This window comes from Malus sylvestris, chromosome 1 (assembly GCF_916048215.2).
Source record: "Malus sylvestris chromosome 1, drMalSylv7.2, whole genome shotgun sequence".
NCBI classification, from domain to species: Eukaryota; Viridiplantae; Streptophyta; class Magnoliopsida; order Rosales; family Rosaceae; genus Malus; species Malus sylvestris.
Window position 1 is genome coordinate 28,338,399 of NC_062260.1, and position 17,596 is coordinate 28,355,994.

The 17,596-nt window shown below is 36.4% G+C and overlaps 1 protein-coding gene across 1 annotated transcript; it reads left to right on the forward strand.

Moving 5' to 3' along the window:
* Positions 1-6,916: 6,916 nt before the first annotated feature.
* On the forward strand, positions 6,917-8,655 carry LOC126617358 (ethylene-responsive transcription factor CRF4-like). The gene has a single exon (XM_050285412.1). The coding sequence runs from the start codon at positions 7,312-7,314 to the stop codon at positions 8,386-8,388; it is 1,077 nt and encodes a 358-aa protein (XP_050141369.1). The 5' UTR covers positions 6,917-7,311; the 3' UTR covers positions 8,389-8,655.
* The last annotated feature ends 8,941 nt before the right edge of the window (positions 8,656-17,596 follow it).

The following is a 17,596-nucleotide window of genomic DNA, read 5'->3' on the forward strand; positions in this document are numbered from 1 at the left end:
GTGAGAAGGGAAAAAAGCAATGACATTATAGAATTTACTATCATGAATTTTATTTTATTTTCCGTCAAATATAACTGGAGGTTAAGGTTGCCTCTGCTAAAAAAATTTATAGCTCCGTCCTAACCAAGTTAGACAACTAATGACTTCCAAGACCTTAAATTGTCGTATAATATATAGGAACAATACATATCACACTTACAATTACAGCTTTAGTAAACTTGGAAAATTTAGTCCCTTAAACATAAGCTCGTGATCTGACTTGTTAATTACTTTCACATGTTCTCTTCACCTTGTATTTTTCCTATGATTAAGACAAACAAACAGTCTATGAGTTAATTCTATAAATCCCAATAGAAGAGTTAGAATTTGCTTTGTATTTAATCCCTAAAACACTGTCATTTCCCAAAGTAGCTGTAGTGTTATCATGTCTTTTCCAAAAAGAAGAAATAAAAAATGGAGAGCTTCAGACTCTAGTTGAATGAGCATGGTCAAAATTCTACTAAGTTTCTCTTCTTTTCCTTCAGAAACAAATTTGGAGTTGGATCATTTATATGTATGTAAAATATTAATGCAATTAATTATAAAGAACTTTAACGAAAAGCTCTTGATACTGTTTAATTTAACGAAAAATCACATTTTTATATTAAAAAGTCAATCATAGTACTATTCAATTTACCCTTTATTCTATCATTATCTTTAACACTCGAAATTTTCAAACTCTTTTCATTAGTTTTCCTTTTATTCTATGCATTTGAATGACAATATGATTTGTTCAATTGTAATATATTTTCAGGAGGGAATTTTCCGTCTCAGATATATTTATTTGTGATAAAATAAGTGTATTAATCTGTTAAAATTGTTATAGGTTTTTAAAATATTTATTTTTTGCTTCCACCTTTGAAGGACTCGAGTCATCTGTAGTGGACTACGATGAACATACTTTTTAAAATCTTGACATGATATCGGAACTGAATTCAATCCAACCCAACCCAACCGTTGTAGTTGTGAATATGTTTAGACTGTTGGTTATAGTGATTGACACGTGTCATCTTCTTATTGGTTGAGTATGCCACATAGGATTATTAATTAGAAAAACTAATGAAAATAGTTTAAAAACTTTGAGTTTTAACGTTAAGGACAAAATAAATGATAAAGTGAATAGTATCATGATTGACTTTGTAGTGTAAAAATGTGGTTTTTCGTCAGTACCAGGAGCTTTTCTTTAAAGTTCCTTTATTAATTAGAATAGGTCGTTCTGTCTTAACTTAATGTACATAAACAATGTACTTAGTTATATTATTTTTTTTACAAACGATAATGTTAATAAGTTAAGAGAGCTGCTAGACCCACCCCGTTGTCTTATTTCTCCACCCACGTTATATTTACACCCACTATAAAATGTTAAAAAATTAAAATGTTATTTCCCCACCCACTATTATTCCTAAAATAACCCTTTATATATATATATATATATATATATTTTTTTTTTTTTTCAACTCTGCTTTCTATGTTGCACTTTCACCGTTTCTCAAGTCACGTTGTTTTATTCTTCTAATTGATTCATGTTTTCGTTGTTTTATCAAACTGAGTTTAGTCAAGTTAATTACAACACCATGCTTCATGTTTCTAGTTCGATTGATCACAATACACTATCCATTATTGCCAAATTGTACGGCAACGTAATGCAAAATCGTAGATACAACACATTCAAATAGGAATCAATTTGATGAATGATTCAAGTTCAAGTTGCCATGCTATTGAATTGTCTAATCAGATGGACATAAAGGTTAATCAGAATTTTGACAACTCCTAACAAATTGCACGCAAAAACTTATTCTTTTACCTCTTCGATGGAAACATAATCCTCTACTTCTTCCATAAAAACGTCATATTCTAAGTTCATTCTCTTGCTTTCTCTAAATGATTTTGCTTTCTCTGAATGAAAAGAGATGAGAAGGATGAGAGATGAGAAGTATGAGCTAGGGTTTAAGGAAGATAAATAGTCTAAAGAGTTATCAAACCCAAACTTTTCTTTTTTATTTATATATATATATATATATATATAAAGAAATAATGCAAAAGAGGGTAACTAAGGTCCTTATTAGTCATTTTACAAATTGACAAATTTGTAATTAAAAAAATCATTAAAAGGTGGATGGGAAGATAAGACATTAAGGTGAGAATAACAGCTTTCTAATGAAAATCTTGCACTCTCTGATTCTGTTTTCTCTCTCTCTCATCTTCTTTCTTCTTCGATTTGTCTTCTATCTCTCTAAAACTCCGTAAATGGAGCACTGTGATTAGGTGAGCCGTCTAGTAAAGGCAAAAGTGGAAAATGACTTTTCATGTAATCACAATAAACAGAGAGTGAGACTGAGGGATCTGTGAGAGTGAGGGATAGAGAAGTTCCACACACTCCAGAAAAGTCTAGAAATGTGTTCCAATTCATATTTATTCATCATCTCATGCATGCATGTGACATTGTGGCTACTACAACTACAAGGCGATGGTCGATGTTAATATATCATCAGATTTTACGTGTAGGCATGCTACGCTTGACAAGTCGATCCTCATGCTTTTGCTTGCCTACAAATGGGGCTCTATTGGACCGCCACCACCTCCCAATTTTCTGAGAAATTTTAATGTGTATTAGGAGCAATTACCACGATATTTAAAAAATATTAATAAAAACATATGAGTTATCACTTCAATGAAATAAAAACAGTATATTGAACTTAAAGTACAAAAAATTTAAATAGTAATATCGCTTGTAATAATAAACATTACATTACGGTATTTGGGTTTAGACAAAACCGTTTCCAATTTTTGCTTATAATGCTTCAAAAATAAAAACCACGTATTTTCAAACGCAAGCTGATGCTATGTAAACCAAAACTCCATAAAAAATCTGCTAACTTCAAATATTTTTTTATTTTCTTCTTCTTGTTCATATATATTCAGGTAAGCTATAAAAACAATGCCTAACAATGCCCAACTCTGTGATTGTGAGGGCCTAACAAACCAATCATTTTCTGCCACATAAAAACATTTGCACCGCTGGAGCTGTGAATCTAGCCAGGTCACCAGTATCATAAGTTTACATTATTTTTGTATGATTTGAGTTTCAAGTTAAACGGAAACAAACGAAGTCGGCCGATTTGTTTGATTCACCATTTTGGAGTCAATGTCCGATATTCATGATTAACGTTCAAGCCATGCAACCCATGATACACCCCTTATTCTTTTCAAAACCCTAAAACTATTTATGCCATATATTTTCAATCGCATTACTTATCATATTTCTCAAAACTCAACATTTGCATGACCTAGTTCTGAGGTATGCGGACATTTTCTTCTCAATTCTCAAAATATATGTGGCATTACAAGTTAGGTTTGTAGTTGTAGTGGCAGAGCACTTACTACAACGAAGATTGAAGTTCCATCCTTGTCATCTCCATTCTTAAACTGCCGTTGTACAGCAACTAAACAAGGTCAAATTATTCACACAAGGCCGTCGTCCATGTCTTCGTTATTGCAGGCAAGAAATATCGTGGAAATGATGTGTTTTTAGCTAGTAATCAATTAAAATCGAGTTCCTTAGTCCTTGGAGTTTTTGTTACTTGCATGGGAATTGACGGTAAGGATAATGAGGGTAGTACAACGACAACTACATGTACTATATACCCACATATTCCTTAAGCATATATGAAAAAGACAACATAGTCAACCTAATTAGCAAATGTTGAACTATGATTATATATGATTGATATAAACGAGGGGCTTATGAGTTCCGGTCCTATCCCATTATAATTTAGGGAACTTTAACAAAAAGCTCCCGGTACTGTTCACTTTAACGAAAACCCACATTTTTACACTAAAAAGTAAATCATGGTACTATTCACTTTACCCTTTATTTTGTCCTTATTGTTAAAACTCAAAGTTTTCAAGCCATTTTCATTAGTTTTCCTTATAATTTATTGCATCTAATACAGACACATATCACATAATTAAAGTTGGAATTGAGATCCTCTCTATATCTCAAAATCCGGAGCTAGCGGACTTAGAGATTCAGGGCATTCAGCAGAGAGAGAACGATCTGAATTCTTGGCTTTTGTGAGGTGGGCTAGTGAAATGGGCTACTGGTGGCCATAAAATTTAAAATGAGTGGTTCAGATCTATGGTCTGCCATCCATGTAAACTATCCAGTGTTGCTCCATTTGTATGATGACATGTGGCAGACCACCATGTGTTTCGGGCACACTAAAAAATTTCTCTTACAAATGTAAGAAACTCATGGGTAACTCTCGATGTAAATGATAATTATAGGACCAATTTATTTAAAAGAAATCAATTAAAATAATTTTTTTATCAAAATTAATAATTAGTGCATCAATGTAACCCACATAATAAAATAATTAAAGAATTAATTGGCAACATTTTCTTCATATGTCAAATCTGACAGTAAAAGACTCTTATGTCAATCCATGTAGAATTGACATATCGGTTATAGCTTCTTTCTATCATCATATTTGATTGCATGACATTCCACTTAAGATTTAACAGTTCTTCACGTTTTTGATTTTCAGGTTGATGTTTAATGGGCTAACAACGGAGTTTCAAGCAACCTTATGATTGGGTGGAACATTTTATATTGATAAAGATAGAGACCTTCCTCTAGCTAGGCTCTATCCGATGATCATAAATGCTTTTGTGAGTATTCCCAACTTCTGAAATTAGTGGATAACCGTGGCTTGCCATCTTTTAAAAAACAAAAACATTGATTAATTACTTTGTGGACATGTAAAATAAAAAATGAAACAACAAAATCTCGTAGACCATGGTAAATTAAATTAAGAATTTGTGGCAAAATCAATTTTACTTTACCATTTTGGGGCCCTAAACAACTGAAGGGTATAATAGATATTTGGGGCCCTAAACTCGTTTTTTAAATACGGTAACTCATCGTCACCAAAAAAAAAAAAAGGAAATTTGCTTAGCTGGAATAAAAGTTAACGTAAACTGGTAACCAAAATATCTCGAATTAAACCTAATAATGCACTCCGTTTTTGGACTTGTATCTAATTATCCCTATAAACGATGGGCAATCTGCAATTACAAAAATACAATTAAGCAAATCAGGCCGGGTCAATGAACAAACCGTTTGACATTTGACAATAAACCCTAAACCCTAAATCCTAAACTCTAGTTTGAAGGGTCGGGTCAACTATTTCCTTTACTTAAGTTTCAAAATCCAAACAAATTCGATATGATCAAGCAAATCTTAATCCCCCGTTTTCAGATTCCTATGTTGTCCTCCAAAACTTTGGGAACTTGAGTGTGATTTTGAGTAATTATTAATTTATTAGCAAATGTTGTACTATAATTAAATATGATCAAACAAATTTGGATTTTGGCTTAAAATGTCAAATAAATTTTGACTTTTTTTTTTGGTTGAAAAAATGGGGCACACAAAAAAACCCAAACAATACTAATCAATAATAAATATATACCAATCACCACGGGTGACACAATGGTTGTAGATAAATTTTAGACCTGTATTCCACATGGCACGTACCATGGTGGCCAAGGGAGGCTAAAATGCTTTTGTGAGTATTCTCGTCCCCTAAAATGGTGGATCTGTGGTGAAGCCACCAATTGATCCCCCTTTATTTCTTTTCTTTTTGGTTTTATGTGATAATTCAAGTCTACTAATTAATTGTGTGATTGCAAAGATGATTCATAAAATTGACACTTGAGATTAGTGTTGGCGTCAATCACACGACATGTTTCTGGTTTGATTTTTAACCCTGGTGAATCATATGATAGTGACTAGAAGAGGCTAAAATACATCTGTAAATCTATCTGATTTCAAAAATATAAATTGGCATGACAAAGCCAACAGCTCGTTGCCTTTAAAAAAAAGTTAGTAGGCTGGATTATTGCTATAATTATACAACTGCATTTTTTTTCTTGAATGCAAAGAAATCTACAATATGGAAAATGATTTAATCCCAATAAATCAGAATTAATAATTGCCAAGTAAATCACAAGTGGACTTCGTCGTCAATGACGTGTACGGTGAAACCTCAAACTTGGCTCCCAAGAAATCATTTATTTTTGGTAGATTTTTTTTATATATTTATTTTCCAAAAGACTTGGTTGCCAAGAAATTACCGCGGACGAAACTGAAGCGATGAGATTTGGAAGGTGAGCATATCTCGGTAAAACCGAAAAAATAGAGCAGAAAAACACTCAGAGACGTACTAATAAACACTAATTATTTATGGCGGCGAATTCAAAGTTGCCCGCCACGTTACTCCAGCTGTTAAAAAAGTAATTTTCTTTTTTTTTTAAAATACGCAGGTTAAATAAAATTTAAAAATTTACCCACTGGCATTTCCCAAATGTCGATTCCACCCTCGTCTTCTCACCTTATTTACCCACTTGCAGAAAAGAGTGAGAGAGTAAATTAACCAGTTGGCCCTTTTGAGCGGTCAAACTGTTTGACCGGGAAACGGAGCAGGGCCGGGTATCTTGGGCCTCACGTGACAGGCCGCACGGGGTTCGAGATAAAAACAAACGAAACGAAATGATATTTTGCCGAGTCAGCACCGTGCGGTGTGCGCTCATTGGGGCCGAACTTTCGCGGGGCCCACGGTGTTTACGTGTGAGAATCTCGATGCGGTCTCGGGATGTCGCGGACCGTATTTGGTATCTCTCCTGTATTGTATCCTCCCACGGCCGTCACCGGAAGCGAAATTACCCCGATATTTTTCTTTATTTAAAAATAAATAATTAAAAAGTGGAATATTTTAGAATATAAAAAAAATTAGGGAGGTAAATTAATGAATTAATAAATAATTTCGGGAGGCTTTCCCAATTTCGGCTGGTGGATCCTATATAACTGCGGTTTCAGTGTTTTGGTTTTCCACGCTTACTCTTTTGCTTCGTCTTCACTCAAGATTTTCACTCTCTCTCCACCACTCTCTCTCTCTCTCAAAAGCTCGAGCTTTCCGTACGTACAGAGTTCCAGCTTTCTCCAACTCTCCCTCCCTTTTGCTTGATTTCTCAGAATTTTCTGGTTTCCGATCATAATTTTCTGAAAAATTACACTCAAAGCGGTCGATTTCTCAGAGTTTGAAAGGGTCGATTTATTTGCATACCATTTTTGCTGTTTTTTCTTTACTTCTGACAAGAACGGTCCTTTTTCTGCTCCGGGTGTTTTGATCTGGCTCTGTTCTTTGTTTGGTATCTGATTTTTTTCGCATTCGATGCAAATTTAGAGAAAATCCGAGCAGCCCGGAAGAAAGAATGAAGTCTTTGGATGCGGAGTCGTGTATTTTGTGTCCAATCAAATACACGGAGCACAGAAGCAGGACAAGGAAAGTGACCAAACCGCGAAAGAAGTCGACAGCCGAGTTCAACTCGTCAGTCATCCCGAGAATCGTACGAATATCGGTGACCGATCCCGACGCCACGGATTCCTCCAGCGACGAAGGGGAGGAGTTTTTCGGGCGGCAGAGAGTGAAGCACTATATTAACGAAGTCAACATCGAGAAGGACTTCAGGAACAGCCTTGTCATCAAGAACAACGCCCGGAAGCGGCCGGCTGCGGAGGTTCCTGCCAACCGGCGGCCAATGAAGAACGCAGCTTCGCCGACCAACGGCGGCAAGAAGTACCGAGGCGTAAGGCAACGGCCTTGGGGGAAGTGGGCGGCTGAGATTAGAGATCCTGCCAGACGTCAACGCCTGTGGCTGGGGACCTTCGACACGGCGGAGGAAGCCGCCATGGTGTACGATAATGCCGCTATTAAGCTCCGCGGTCCCGACGCTTTGACTAATTTCGTGGCTCCGCCGCCGAAAGAGGAGGAAAAGCCAGAGCCGCTGGTTAACGAGCCTGTCGAGGTGGAGACTAACGGAACAACGTCGGTTTCCGGTTACGATTCCGGGTCCGAGTCTCACAATCTTGCCTCTCCGACCTCCGTCCTCCATTTCAGAAGCCAACCCATCATTGAAGAAGTTGACGAGGCTCAAAGATTCCAGATGTTCGACCGAGTCGATGAGTATGAAGACGAAACCGGTACGAACATTTTGTCCGACGATTTGTCCGATTTCGCTAACTATTTGCCGCTGGACTTGCCGTACTTCGACGACGCATTCAGTTTCTCAGCTTCGGAGTCGCCGCTGTTCGACTCGCCTCTGTTTTTCGACGACGACTCCGCCGCAGCAGCCGATACTCTTCCGGATTGCTCTGTGAAGGACGATTTCAGCGAGTTGTTCCGGGACACGTTCGACGCGTCGCTGTCGCATACGGCGTCGTCTATGTGCCAAGGGGATGACTACTTTCAAGACATTTTGTTTGGTTCCGACCCGCTGGTGGTCCTCTGAGAGAACTGAGCCACCGCTGACAAAGTTTTGCCACCGTTGGCTGGCCGAGATATCGGCCAGATTTTTGTTTCGGACGAAATATCGGCTTTATTTATTTTGCTGCGTTAGTATTGGTAATTAGTAATTACTTTAATTATTCGTTTGAACGTCTCCGTTTAAAAGTTGACGAAGAGTTTAGTTGAGGTGAGGATTTTAGCCCAGGAGTGTATAATTATTATTTATTAATTTTGGCCGAATAATGATAATTTATATAATGTTTTTAATTAATTGAGTTTTGCGGTGTTAATTAATTAATTAATTACTGAGCTCACCCACCGTGGCATTCTTTTTGCTCAACCGAGTTGACTCGGAGAGTGACCGTGGTACCGCGATTTGCGGTTGTGGCCGGTTGGATTGGGTTCAAAAGTTGGCAAATTTGTACCATTTTTCCATCTCTCTTTAATTAGAGCTACGGCGTTACATGTGAATTGCACTTCTACTAGAGAATTGACAGAAAATAGTCTACGTAAAATTTTGGCGTTACACCGAAAGCAATGATAAATAAAGAAATTCAAACCAGAGATGAATTATTACGAGACATGACAAAAAAATAGTTTTCGTAACATTTTTCAAAAAAACAATGGCATTTTATACTAATCCAATGATAGATGATGGGATTCGAATCAACGCTGGGTTGTAATTAGAGAAGTGACAAAATAGTCTCTGTAACATTTTTCATAAACAATTGTTGACGTCTTATTGTCAATGCAATGACAGATAAAGGACTCAAATTATAGTTGTTATTAGAGAACTTACAGAAAATACTAACGTTTTCCAGAAAATGTTGGCGTTTTACAGTCGATGGGAAGTGATAGAAAATAGTCTCGGTAATCTTCTAAAAATAAACGTTGGCGTTTACGGTCAATGCAATGACAAATAATAGGGATTCAAATCGTAATTGTACGTTTTATCTTATATCAATAAATATTGTACTTCTCTCAAAAAAAAAAAAAAAACCATAATTGTTACCACATAACTGACAGAAAATATAGTCCTCGTAACGTTTTCCAAAAATAAATGTTGGCGTTGTACTGTGAATTTAGTGACAGCTGAAGAGATTCAAACCAGAGCTGAGCTGCTATTAGAGTAGTGATAGAATACAATCTTTGTAACATTTTTCAAAAACAAAAAAAAAAAAAAAGGAGGAATGCAATGACAAATAAAATGATATAGATCAGAGCCGAGTTATCAGGAATACGATGCAGAAATTATAGGGATTCAAAAGGTTAAAATTGTATGATAATAACAGTCGGTTTGCTTCTGTTTTTGGTGGATTCCAAGAGGGCGATGGAAAAACAAAGGGTAAGTAGCCACATGATTACGTTTGGGAATGAATCATATATTGATTAAAAAAAAGACTATGCATAAGCTTATAAGTAAATCCGACTACTTTTCAAATTGTTAATTGGTTTATTGATGAAACTTCAACTTTCTTTAGGATATCAGAATCAGTTTGCCTTACGTATAGAGTCCAACAAACACATACTCCACGTCAAATATAATGATTCTTGCATAAGTTTATAAATATATTAAACTACTCCTTATATTACTAACAATCCACTACTTCGTTTTTACGTAATAATGTACAATAAATATGATAATAAAAAAGAAAAATAGATATAATAATCAAATTGTAATTTCGTTTTACACATGGTAATTAATTTGTACTGCAGATTGGCATCGTTAATTACTGTCACATCAGTTTAGAGTTCGATTCGAATGGAAGGAAAGCAAAGATTTTACTTCTACCTTTCCTTTTCCTAACAAAAAGGTGAACACAACATACATATATATAATTCGATTTGAGTTGACCATTGCTCCAGTCCACCATTATTCCAAGGGCTCCAGCTCCATGATCGATATTACAAGATGAAAGCGTAACATCGCTGTAAAGGTCGAAAAGGCAATGGAGATCGAGGGGTCCTTTTTAGCCCGTTGCCGGTTGGTAACAAAAATGAATGAATTGGGTCTCTGTTTAGTAAGAGAACTGTTATTAGTACTTTAAAATTTTTATTCTACAGTACTCCTCATAAGTGTATTTTTCTTTCTAATTATAAAAAGTTTAGAATGCTAAATGAGATTTTTGAAATGCTAATAACAATTCCTAGTTATAAAACTATATAAATATTGCATGCAGTTTAAAAGGAAAAATGAATGTTAGTTTTCAGCTTCCTCTCTGGAGAGTTTTACAGAAAAGTGAGCTAAATTGTCACCTGGAACCTTTAAGATCTCAATAAACGCATTTGGATCCTTCGAGGACCAATTTCTGGACAAAATCTAGAGCTATAGGTGGTGTCTCCTGTGTTGAGAATAAATCTCATATTAATAGGAAGAGACATTTTCACATTGACGGAATGAGAGACCTTAAATGGGCTTATAAGAAGGTAGACTACTTCTCATATTGCCAATTGGTTTTACTGCATAACCTCAAATTTCTACATTTTTGTTCCTATTTCCTACAAAATATAAGGCTGTAACAGTAACAGTATATATAGCTAATCAAATTAAAGCTATTTATGCCCTTGAACGACGGGGTTCAGTTTTTTTGGTAAGGTCGTTGATTACTTATTTATTGTACCCTCCTCTCTCAATATTTTGCTGCACAATTTAGTTAAAAACACTCAATATAATAGACTGTGAAAGCACACAACATTTAAAGAAAAAGCACGGCTTTTATTTGCCGCTGCATTTTGGACCTGGATTGTTTGCCTTCCCTATCCTCTTCTATTTATGTGGTTACGATTAAGCCACATTAACATTTTATATTGATTTTTTATAGAAATAATAAGACAAAAAGTAATGGAATATAAAATGTTGACGTGACTTAACCGTGACCATAAAAATAGGAGTAGATAGGAAGGAGATGGGAAGGGAGAAGGCATACAATCCAGTCCCTGCATTTTGACATATAATATCGATTGAAGATGATGATACTATGCAAGACACGACGTGATGAACAGTTTTAAAGGTGATCGTGTTATATGGTTGAAGAGATTCTACTTTACACCATGTAAAATATGGTGTTTAGTTATCTTACATTTTCCCCAACCATAAGTTGGAGAAATTTTTTGTTTATGTATAAAAAACACGATCAAGTAGATTAACATTTCACACATTAAAATATGGTACATAACATGATTGATATGTCTCAATTTTATTATATACTAACAAAAAATAAAAAGATCATTATACTTTAAGTGAAATAATAATACTAATGTTCAGGTATATCATTCCGTAAGTTGATGTTAATTATTGCATCAAGTACTAATAACACCCCAAATTCATGGATTATTTTTAAATTGGTACATCATGACTTGTAAGACACCCAGACTTGTACATTAACCTTAAGCTAACTTTCCATTACCCGGACCATTAGTAAGTCTGTTAAATTCTCACGACATGATATTTTCCAATGATACAACATGAATAAATTAGATTATCTTACAAAGATAATTTTGTAACGGGTGACACGCATAGAATAATATATATGTCACCGTAATGAAACTAGCTTCTAACCACATTATTAGGTATCAAACTCATCCAACTAACTGCAAAAAAACTACCAAGCTTAAAGCTAAATGGTTAGATTAATTAGGTTCTTTGACAATTCCGCATAGGAGAAAGTATCACAAACTAATTGTATTCCCAATATAGCTCATAATGCACAGAGGTGGTGATGCAAGTCACGGGGTGTACACAAGAAAATCTCGTTATTCCCAAAATGGCATATTATATAAGGTGGGTTGGAGGGGTTAAACTAAATCAAACCACGCACTGTACTCCCTCAAATTCTCAATCATCACAGAATGATTGCACACAGTTGGGGTTTGAAAATTTGAAAGCATTATCCTTCTGATTAAGTGTGTAAACTTTGATTAATTAGTGTCTGTCCTTGTTTCATGATATTTCTTTTTCACGTGAGGAGCTGCTGCATCTGGTTTCTTAAATCAATTACTTTATTACTGTATATAATGTTTGAACAAAGTTAGCTAGGGTTACAAATTATGGTCAGGTCAAACTGGCAAACTGGTATCCTGCAAGCTGGTGAAGATTTTGCGATGGTAATAATCTCTTACTGCTGGCTGCTGGCAACCTTCACCAAAACAAATACTGACACTTTTAGGTTACAAATTGATTTTGTTCAACAACTTTTTTCACTACTCACTTAATTCCCAATTGTACGCTCGCAACGGCCATTAACAGTTTTGATAATTATGGGTACGTAGTTGCCAAAACAATAAAGTAAAACTGAGCTCTTTCTATATATACAGATGGAATTAGGTAAAAATATTTAATGTGGGCATGCAGTCCATGGTAAAAATATTTAATGTGGGCATGCAGTCCATGCAGAGTATTATGCATGTCACTACTCGCTAGGACGACTGTTGAGAATATATGGCAATCTAGCAAGAAACCAAATAAAAAATCCAAGGGATGAAACAAAAGTGGAAAACCAAACACTCGAAATGGATTCAGAAGATTAAGATTGTTTATCATGCATTTGGACATAAAAACTGCAATAAGATTTCCTGCACACTTTGGCAGATGGACGAATAACCCAGTAAATAATTAGGATAAAAGGCAGAAACATAGTCCACGTTTTACATGTATAGCTTCTGTTTGTTGTAATCTGGACGCACTCGTCGTACTGTTCTCCGTGGAAGTATTTTTAAAACCCCATCCCATCAGCTAAAATATCATATAACTACTTCACTGTAAGGTATCCCAGGATCGGGTTAATATTTCACCATTAACAATTAATAACCGAAATATGTTAGAATCAGTTGCTCGCACATGTAGATAACTGATTTTGGTTTGCCGATCATCATACAGAACTTATCGATCTAATTTCATAGCGATAAACAGTTTACAATCGTTCACAATTTTGTACATTACAAAAACAAGATGATTGAAAAGTTGTCTCAGTTAATATACAAAATGATATTCTCCTAAAACTTGGAGGGGCAATGGGGTGAGGCAAAGGACGGAGAGGGGAAAAGTAGCAGGCTTTATGGCTGAGAGAGGAGGCTCTAATGTCAGAGACACCAGTTGCAAGTTGCACATATGCATGTTGATGTGCCTGGTATATTTGCTGTGTTTTGCGAGTGGCGAGTTCTCTCACTCACACCGTGTTGAGTGCTTTTTTTTTTTTTAAGTTTTGGTGTCTATCAAATTAATGAACAATGACAACACACACCTGAGGAGCCCATTGTCTTTGTATTTCAAATCTACATTTTGATTTATTTGCTTTCGTTTCATCAGCTGGATAGCTATCATGCATGGTCCCCCCACTCACTCAGCTAGCCTTCATGTGCTGCTGCAGCTGCAGGAAACAGCCACCACTTAGCATGGTTCAACCACCCTATATATCAATATTTGAATAGTTTCGGGCTACATTTATATGCTACATGCTCAGGATATGTTTTACATATTTGGTTGTAAATTTAATTTATCTATTTGTTATCAAAGTTTCAATGCAAACTGTTGAAGCTCCGATCTATCCGAATTAATTCCGACCTGATAGTTAGGTTTGTTTTTAACAAACGATAAGATATTTACAAAAATGCTATTACTAACTAATTAATGCACTTATAGTAAAGCTACATTATCACAATAAACAATATAAATTTAATTATAATTACATGTCAAATTCATCGCAAAAAATGTATCATTATCGTATCCGTAAGATCTTCAAATAAATAGAAATAACTAGCCCTACAACAAAGCCGGTATTCTATTACTAGGTTGAGTTGGACTAGGACCTAACTACTTGATCTTTTGAAAGTGATTAGGATGATTAACATATGCTCCACCCAATCATGCTAAATTAATGGAAATCTTGACTTTCTTAGTTGAAAATTGACGAATGATGGTCGACCCTCCGATCCCTCACGTTGTCTTTTCAAATAATTTTTCTCCAAAATTCTTCAGGAGGGGGCCCTGAACCAAGAAGACAAACGGGTGGGTACGTAACACGTGGAAATATATATTGGGTCTCTGTCTGCTACCCAAATTGCCACTATCTCCAATTTGTGTGTATACGTGGCAGGCTTCAAGAAGAGTCAGCACTGCTTATCACGTGACATGTGTCACCGGCAAGCACTGTGGCCCCACTAGGGCCAAGCACTCAAATTTCACCTACCGACTGTAAACTACACTGTAATAGCAGAAGAATATGCAGTATGAGAGAAAGAGAGAGAGATTTAGAAAGAGAGAGAGAGAGATTTAGAGAGAGAAGTTAATACTTTCATATGTCATATTTTCTATATCATCAATCTTACAATATCAAGACTATATACTATATGAAACTGCTAACTAACTCTAACAACCTCTCTAACAACCTTTCTAATCTTTTGACAAGTGTCTTCATATTCTACCATTGGATTATTATCCTTAACATCCCCCCTCAAGCTCAGGAGAGGTAGAATCCAAACTGAGATTGCGACAATGAATCTGAAAGAGAGGAGCAGATAATCCCTTGGTCAGTATGTCTGCATATTGCTCACTGGAAGACACAAACTGAACAAGCAACTGCTTCTGTGCAACTCGTTCGCGAACAAAATGAATATCAACCTCAATGTGTTTTGTGCGTTGATGTAGAACCGGATTTGATGTTAATGCGATTGCTGACATATTATCACAATACAAAACTGGTGAAGTAGGAATAGTAAGATGCACAAAGGTCAGTAATTGCTTAATCCAATCCAGTTCAGCTGCTGTAGCAGCAAGTGCACGATACTCGGCCTCAGTTGATGACCGGGAGACTGTTTGTTGCTTCTTAGAGGACCACGAAATCGGATTAGAACCCAAAAACACGACAAAACCAGTAGTAGACCGTCGATCATTAGGGTCTCCGGCCCAATCAGCATCAGAAAATGCTCTGACAGTGTCTGAATTAACTTCCAACCCTCCTCGAATATACCGAATACCCAAAGAGACAGTACCTTTGAGATATCTTAGTATCCTCTTGACTGCACTAAAATGGGATTCCATAGGAGATTGCATGAACTGGCATACTTGGTGCACGGCAAAGGCGATATCTGGCCGAGTAAAAGTCAGATACTGCAAAGCACCAACCACACTGCGATAAAGCGCTGGATTGTTATAAGGCTTCCCATCATCAAGAACTAAACGATTATAAGGCAGACAAGGGGTTGAACACGGCTTGGAATCAAGCATTTCAGTCTTTATGAGGAGATCCTTAACATACTTAGCCTGTGATAATACCAAACCATCTGCCTGGGAAAGAACCTGAATGCCCAAAAAGAAATGCAGGGGACCTAAATCTTTGATATCAAACTCCTTTGTCAAAGCAACAATCACATCATTGATCAAACTTGGATCATTACCAGTGAGGATGATGTCATCCACATAAAGAAGCAATATCACAACATGAGAACCAAAGTGCTTCACAAATAAGGACGGATCTGCAGGAGTTGTTGTAAAACCAAGTGAGGGGAGAAAGCTTGTAAACCTGTCATTCCAGGCTCGAGGGGCCTGTTTTAGACCATATAAAGACTTGTGCAGTTTGCAAACAAAATCAGAATGATGAAGATCACCAAAACCTGAAGGTTGGGACATGTACACTTCTTCCTGCAATACTCCATGCAGAAATGCATTCTTAACATCAAGTTGTCGCAAAGGCCACGCAAAATGAGCTGCCATAGCCAACACAAGCCTCACAGTTGTTGGCTTAACAACCGGACTGAAGGTTTCCCCATAATCAATGCCTTCCTCTTGATTGAATCCTTTAGCCACCAATCGAGCCTTATATCTCCCTATAGACCCATCAGCATTCCTTTTAATTTTAAACACCCATTTACAACCAACAAGGTTTTTCTGTGCAGGGAGAGGTACTAAACTCCATGTAGACTGAGAATGAAGGGCATCTAATTCTTCTTTCATGGCATCAACCCAAACCTTACACTTCAATGCCGACTTGTAAGTGGCAGGTTCAATAAGAGAGAGATCCACAGTCCCATTGTCCTGAACTGTAGTAAGAAATGCCTTCTTTTTGAAAATACCATTCTTGGATCTAGTTTGCATTGGATGCAAATTGAATGGAGGAACAGATAACACTGCTTGAATACTTTTAGGTTGAAACTCAGAAACCACAGAATTCTCAATTGGAACCTCAGGAGCCACAGGGACATGTGGAGAGAAAGATTGATCACTTGCATTGATGGATTGATGGATGGATTGATGGATAGGAGAAGCACTGGACAATGGTGATGGTGTAATAGGAGGTGAGACAAGTACATTATAAAGATTTGGGACTGATGGTTGGATACTTGGTTGGAACACTTGCGATGTATGGAGACATGGTGCATGTGTGGAAGCAAAACCGGAATAGGGAAATTCAGATTCATCAAACAAAACATGCCTGGAAATATAAACTTTCTTTTTATTAGCTTCATAACAAATATAGCCCTTGTACTTTGATGCATATCCCAGAAAAATGCACTTAATTGTTCTAGGTTGTAACTTTGTGGTGGTTAAAGGTCGTAAGAGGGGATAACAAAAGCAACCAAAGACTTTAAGGTGACTGACATCAGGGACAGAACCATATAACATTTCAAAAGGTGATTTCTGATTCAGTGTTTGAGATGGCATCCGATTAATAAGATAGACTGATGTTTGACTGGCACAAGACCAAAATGGTGCAGGTAGGTGAGATGTTTGAAGTAAGGTAATTGTAGTTTCAATAATGTGACGATGTTTTCTCTCGGCCAACCCATTTTGTTCTGGTGTGTATGGACAAGATAAATGGTGACTAATGCCTTTGGCAGCAAGAAAAGTTTGTAACTGGTGCCCTATATACTTACCCCCTCCATCACTCTGAAGTGTTTTAATAGACACTGAGAAATGAGTAAGTACAAACTGATAGAAGGTAAGAAATGTATGACAAACATCAGCTTTATTGACAAGGGGAAAAATCCAACAAAATCGAGTACATTGATCTATGAAGGTAACATAGTACTTAAAACCTTCTATAGACAGACATGGAGCAGGGCCCCATACATCACTGTGTACAATATCAAAAGGTTGGACAGATTTGGATGTGACTGAATCAAAAGGTAGCTTACTAATTTTGCCCTGAATACAACTTGAACACATCACAGGTATGGAATCAGAAATACTAGATACATTGGATTTCTGAAGCATGAGT

Coding starts and splice junctions, on each gene's coding strand:
- LOC126617358 (XM_050285412.1), top strand. CDS start 7,312: ATGAAGTCTTTGGATGCGGAGTCGTGTATTTTGTGTCCAATCAAATAC.